This window comes from Tigriopus californicus, chromosome 2 (genome assembly GCF_007210705.1).
Source record: "Tigriopus californicus strain San Diego chromosome 2, Tcal_SD_v2.1, whole genome shotgun sequence".
Taxonomy (NCBI): domain Eukaryota; kingdom Metazoa; phylum Arthropoda; class Copepoda; order Harpacticoida; family Harpacticidae; genus Tigriopus; species Tigriopus californicus.
Window position 1 is genome coordinate 12866540 of NC_081441.1, and position 7047 is coordinate 12873586.

Consider the following 7047-nt stretch of genomic DNA (forward strand, 5'->3'; position numbering starts at 1 on the left):
CCAGATCAACCCTACATTCAAGGACTAGCTCGGTCTGCCAACTCAAATTCGTTAGTAGACCAAATATCATATAAAGATTGAAAGGTAATAAATAGACGAATTATAACCTTTCATTTTAATAGTACTGGTGATTACATTACCTGCAGCGGTTAGAAAAGCCTGTGAAAAACCAAACCAAAAAAGAAATCCTCATCCAAGAAGAAGATTTTTTGGCGATAAGTACAATTATAATTCTGTGTGAAAACACCTTGATCAAATCCCGAAAGTACAATTTTGCTCAAATCAAAATGGTCTCTTTTTGGTGTCCCCTTCTAATTCTCATTGTTCAAAATTAGGAGAATATCATAAACACAACTGCATCAATTTTTGCTGCGAGGTTTTTCTTTAGTATTTTGTATTTTTTATTTTTTTTTCAAAAGTATAATTTTCAAAATATTGCCTGAACATACCCTGTCAAGGAATGCTAAATATAATTGAATTGTGACACTAAAACCTTTTATGAGCGCCATGAATAATGTGCTTTTCTTAAATAAGTTTCATTGTTCTAGCATTTTCGAATTCCAATTAGCATTCTTTTAGCACCTTTTTTGCACGAGCTAGCATCGCTCGCTGAAATAAAAACTTGGCCAGCCTCAATAAAGCAGTTGTGTAAGGCAAACCTACAATTAAATTTTACGTATTGCTATGTTTATGAGGTGATATTGCAGGCATTATTTAGCCCCGGTCTAAATCGTTCCAGAAAAAGCTTCATTCCTTCACGGTGAATATCTCTGTGGGGGCTTTCGGGTCATGTTAAATAATCGTCTTGGATTTTGGAGTAGCGCATCATTATCTGCCTCAGCATCGCGTATACGGGCAATTGCAAGTTCCAGCAGGTAAGGCAACCAGACTTGGTCCAAAGGGGGAGTGGCAATCTGTGGATCCCTGTCTGCATTATTTGCGTTTTTGCCTCCTACATATGCAGAGGTTGACCTAACATCATTTAGATGGTCGGTCTCTGACCTGCCGCTGGATTGGATCCCGTTTTCCATTAAGGTCGATCCTCATTTGGGGTTTGTACTGGGGATGGTTGAGGCACAACTTTGGTCGTGTTGCTTTTGATGTTTGAATGTGCCAAAACTCTACTTGGACTTCAGGAAATTCTGACCAAAAGGTCGAAAGGAATATCTTATACAATTTGCCAAAATTTGTTCAGATATTTTCATTTTTCATTTAAATTTAGCTGAAGTAGAAAGGTAACATTACACTTGAATGTATTTTTATTCGATTGTAAATGAATATCCTCGTGGAGGATCATTATGGTCGGTAACAATTCTACAACCCTTTCAAATTTTTGACAAGTGAATCACCAAACTTTGCATTTCTTTTCAGGGTTCATAGGAGATCCCACCGGGCAATTTAAGTCCCTCCCAAAATCTTTGTTGTTCTGTAGAGCACCAATAATCCTGAAATCGTTTGGAGCATGGCTTCCAAGAAGAATCTGGTTCTTTACTTGTTCGTCTCTAAATTTCCCGCACCATCCAGTCCCAAAACTGATCCAGAATAATTGTCTGGGAGTGTATCCCAAACCGGGCAACATTGGCGCCATTCCATTTTGCTCCAAATGTTTTTCTGTGAAAGTAAAAAACCGTTATCAGCAGAAGTCAAATCAACCAGCAAAATTGGGGGGAAATCGTACCGAATGCTCGATAACTCTCTGCCAAGCCTCCATTATCGGCGATGTTTTCGCCTTGAGTGTTGATGCCGTTCAGCTTGACGCCAACTTGCTTAGACTCGTAGTTGTTGGCCTGCTCAATGATGCATTGGGCCTTATCTTCAAATTTCTTGCTCGTTTCTGGTTCCCACCAATTTGTTAAATCGCCTGAAAGGTGAGAAAAGTACGAGTCAGTAAGTATCTTCCAAGAACATTTGTCGAGGGTATAGCGAACATGTTCTTACCCTCTTGATCATATTTCCTGCCTTGGTCGTCAAACCCATGAGTGATCTCGTGACCAATCACCATTCCAATAGCACCATAGTTGATATATGCGGGTGCTTCATGATTGAAGAAGTTTCCACGGAGAATTCCAGCAGGGAAAGTGATTGAGTTTTTGGACCAAGAGTAGAAGGCGTTCACCATAGCCACAATCGCATTTTCATGCCAAGCCAATTTGTCGACCTTTTCGCGGAGACGGCTGAACTCGGTATCCCTGGCTTTCTTTCTCAATGACATGTAGTTGTCATAGTATTGGTCCTCTTTGATGACCACGCCCTCATAGAAAGCCGTCACCTTGTCCTCGTCAAGGATTTCATCGGGGTATCCAATCATTTCCCTCATACCTGCTAACTTGGCGTGGGCTCGAGCTCGTGTATCATCGTCCATCCACTCCAACTCGTCCAGGATCTCCTTGAAGCTCTCCCGAATGTTGTCAATCATCTCTTGCATGACAACCTTGGCCTCTTTGGGAAAGTAATGCTTGGCGTAAAGACTCCCAGCTGGGTACAGGAAAGATATGTCGCTGCCAGTGTTGAACCCCGTGGTGGTCACACAAGTCTTCCACCTTGGAGGAAGTTCTTTGGTGCCCCTAACGACCTCTGCAAACTCTTGTGCGACATCTCTGGCCTCGGAAGTTGTTAACCCAATCACAGATTTAACAAACCGCAAACATATGTAATTGGCCAAAGTACGAGGTGATGCTTTGGTAACTACATCAGAGAAGCTCTTGAAGAATTCAGGATTGCCCACGATGATTCGTTCGTTTTCAGTAATGTTGTGGGTGTAGATAATTCTGTCCAAGAACTCGACCCATGACGGAGGATGACCGGGTAAGGATTCGAATTCAGATAGGATGTAAGGGTTGTAAAGCTTGTTACTGTCCCGACGATCTTCACGGGACGCCGAAATTTGGGCCAATTCCATCTCAAACAGGATGACATCCTTCAGCTCTTCCTCGGCAATCTTAGTATCAACTCCTACCAACTCGGCGAGCTTTGTGTTATACTTGAGGTAAGCTTGAACAAACTCGTCATTGATGCCCTTGATCAAATATTCGCGACTGAATCCAAGATAAGCTTGATCCAGATGAATAGCTCTCCAAGAGGAGTTCTTCGAATCTGAACCTACATATATGTTCATAAACATTTCCATCAGATATCCATCCTCATTAAGTTGGTAGACCTTCTCATACCACTTGAAATCCTCGCCACTCCAATCTTTTCCTTCCAACATGGGCCAACCTCCAAGTTTTTCCAAGTACGTCGTGACTGCTTGATATCCAATCTTGTCAAGTTCATCCTCATTCAAACAGGATTGGTAGTACCGTCGCATATCCTGAAAGATCTCCCAATCGTCCTCGGATTTCTCTTTCTCCAATAACAAACGTCCCTTTTCTGATAGATCTTCAGAGAGGATTGAAAACTGACTCCACGAGCTCTTGTCCTCGGGAATAATGGTATTCTCTTGGAAGCGTCCGCAAACGAAGTTGTGGAAGTCCTCACAAGGGTTCATGGATCGATTCATATTTTGGAACAAAGTGTGCGATGCACCTATGCAAGCTTCGGACAAGCACATTTTAAAGTTCTCTTGCCCAGGCTCGGGATTGCCTATCTTCATTGTGGGTACCACGTTTCCAAGGACTCCATAATAAACGAGACACAAACAGAAGAGGCGCAATGACCACATCTTTCCAACTCGAGAGTGCATCTCGAACTGAATTGATTTCTCGCCTGGATACAAACGAAGACTTTCATGAGCAGTGACAGGTTATTTCCGTGCCTGGTTGAGGAGAAACCCGAAACGCACAATGTCACAAACGCAGTATCTCGGTTTTTTTTTGCGTCGTCGTCGCAATGCTCAGGGCCAGGTAGTGAAACGATACTTCCTTCCATCCAACAAACTGAAGAAGGCAAACGACTAAGGAGGCAACTCACCTCCACGAAGCTATTTCTGACGAGTTTGAGACCGGCTGAAAATAGATTTCTCTTTTCATGTGCGACCCATAGACACTATATATCAACGGATAAATAATCGACAATCAAGCAACGCCAATATCAAAGTTTTGCCATTAACCGATTTGCGTCATTGCACGATTCCTCCATCCGCTGCAAAATCTTATTCAACCATCTGATTTTTTATATTACAAAATGTAGACACAAGGAAAAACAGAGCTAACCAGAACTGCAATCAAACTATTTTTGGACGTCAAGAATAAAATGATGAAAGTCAATTCCTTTAGGAATTACAAGCTGATTGAAGCTAAGTGTAATACTTTTTTTTTCACAAGCCTACTTAACTTGTATCAATTGTGATAAGGGGAGTTGATTTTTAGACTGCACTATTGAACCGGAAAAATATACAGAGCAAAAAATAAAGCAAGTGCTTCACTGTTTGTATGCAGGTTTGGGAAAGCTTCAAGTTGATATTGTCGTAATACTTCTGAATCATTTGTGAGGACAGACAGTCTTTTCATGGTGTCGTTTGTTCGACCTGTCGACAAGTCCGTCAACAAGAAATCTTGACATTGAAGAAGAGGTTGTATATCAAATCTGGATTGCCCTTGATACGACCGTTCAAAAAAAAGTTTCTGATAGGTTCACGGTCATCCTCATGTCTGACCTCTGAATGTCTCTTTGTTGGATGCTGAAAAAGCCCGGTTTGCCTTAATGCTACGCCAAAGCTCTGATATAACTAGCAAAATATTTTGATCTTGATGCTTGTTGATTAGAATAAAAAATCGTTACTCAATATTGCATAGATATCGAATCCTCGAATGGCTTTGGAAGAATAAGAGCCGCCCACTTTAAATTTATCGATCTAGGCCGTTTTTATGGCTTGGTTTGGACTTGTCTTGGCTTTTTCTAACTGTTACAGGGAAGGCAAAAAAGGCAATCACTGGTTCTACAAACAAAAGGCTATTAAAATGGTCAAATAACGCGTAAGAGTCCATTAAGGCCAAAGGCCAAAGGCTGACCTACCGGACAAACCGATGGAGGACAAGAGATTGAGCACAACAAACTATTTGTTTAAACATCTTACATGTCTAGGAAACAAAATTGAAACTCGTTAAGATTTTACACTAAGCGCATTACAGGAAGTATGAAAAGATTTTGCTAATTATCATGATAATAATAATAATTTATTTACGGTAGACAGACAGACGTTTTGAATGGATTCAAGGAAAAAATTGATGTTTAATTCGGAAAAATGTACTTCTGGTTGTCACTATCTTAAAATGGACATCTTTACCATTACTGGGAATGGAAACCCCAATAGTGCAATGAAATATCATGCATGTTATTTAGCTTTTTATTTATATGACATTTGATCCTCCAACGAAATAGAGTCGGAGAATTTGGCTATTCCTTGAATAAACATACTGGGTGCATAATTAGTTCTGCAATCCGGAAATATAGCATAATTACAACGGCTTGGAAGGTATTATGCAATACTTTATTTCATGAAAAATTGAGGCTTAAGAACATTTAAACAAATCTCAAAACCTCCTTCAATGTATCTTCCACTATTTTTAATGGTAGCTCCTAAATGTCGAGTATGTCTCTTTATCGCCGTATACAATATTATACGCAGAAATTTGCTTTCTTGTCTCCAGATTTTTTTGAAAAAATCAGAAGTATGCTATATTCTTGGACAATTTTTGGAGTGCCAGCATCACTTACCACTACTGCATATAATTTAATTGCCCTCCATACCTTGTTCATTGGCATTTCCAAGGTTAGCCAAAGAGATACATTGGAAGAACTTTTTTAAAGTGAATCAAAAAAATTTGAAGACCCTCTGGAAGGGTGCAAATGAACTAATGGGTAACACGACAAAATCACAGACTGTTTCTTTTAGTCTTAAATCAAACAAAGAAAACCAAATCACATCTGATCCAAAAGAAGTTGGAACAATATTTAACAACTATTTTGCTAACATAGGTTTAACTTTAAACGGCAATTTTCCCTCTCATAACGCAGAGCTCATGGGTGGATTAGGACCCAAAAAGTCGAGAAATTTTTATTTCAAATGGGTAAAATGTAAAGATATAAAGCCGGTGATGAATGAGCTCAAGTCGAAAAACAGTTCAGGAATGGATGGTCTGTCAAACCGAATTCTAAAACATATAGCTCCAGCTTTAGTAGTGCCNTTGACTTGTTATCTTAAAAACAAGTAAAAGAATCAGCCTGAAAGCAACTTCGAACTTGCGGAGTGCATATTGAGACAAAAAACTTCTTACTTTTCTGTCATCAAACGCTCCTCAAGAACAACGAGAGGTACCAAAGAGCATTGGTAGCGAGTGGATCTGGTGCCTTAGCACTAGATGATTTCAACCACCCCGATACTGACAGGAAGTTCATGTAGAGGCGGTCATTGACGCAAACACCAATAGTTCAATGATCCAAGACGTGCAAAGACGGGCCAAAATATTTGACCCTCTCTTCAAGTCATGTCTAAACGGTGTGAGGAGTGCTACCGTTGATAAAGACTTGGTTTGTCGAGAAAATTTGGCTATGGTGCACGAGTTGAAGCCAAGTGCATCGGGTATTCTCACCCAACAGGTGATTCCAATAAATGAGGAAGGACACTCGCATGATCGTGAAGAGTGGTAAAGTGTTGGAGGAGATGGTTCGTTATTGAAGCTCTAGACCGAAGTGCCGGGCTGCATGAACAAAAACTGTACCAGCTGACCGGCAAGCTCAGAACTGTACATGATTAACTGAAGTGAACAAACATGCAATCATCCCAACTCCCCTTTTAAGATAAAACATGAGATAAGAGCGTGATGGAAAATAAACATTCGTATAAAGTGGAGTCGATCAGGTTTTCGTCGTTCTGGGGCTTCGTCTCGGCTCATCATTGGTGGGGTTCGTTCCATCCCTAGTTGTTGAAGCGGTCGACTCATCACTAACTGAAAACAAATCAGAAGCATATCGTAAATAACGCAAATTTCTCTCTATGACTTTGCCTTAGGGGAATCGAAGCTGATAGCGCCTTGGAGATCGATTATCCACGATTATGGCCTCCTTATCCCATCGACGGGAGACGGGATTTTGCACGAGGACACGCTC

General features: G+C 40.6%; 1 protein-coding gene across 1 annotated transcript; it reads right to left on the reverse strand.

Moving 5' to 3' along the window:
• Positions 1 to 1354: 1354 nt before the first annotated feature.
• LOC131893562 (neprilysin-2-like) lies at positions 1355 to 3836 on the reverse strand (the record flags this gene model as incomplete). Its single annotated transcript, XM_059243617.1, is given in 3 exon segments — positions 1355 to 1611; positions 1679 to 1861; positions 1939 to 3836. Coding segments are annotated over 3 exon segments (2184 nt in total), but the record flags the coding sequence as incomplete, so codon positions are not given.
• Positions 3837 to 7047: the final 3211 nt, after the last annotated feature.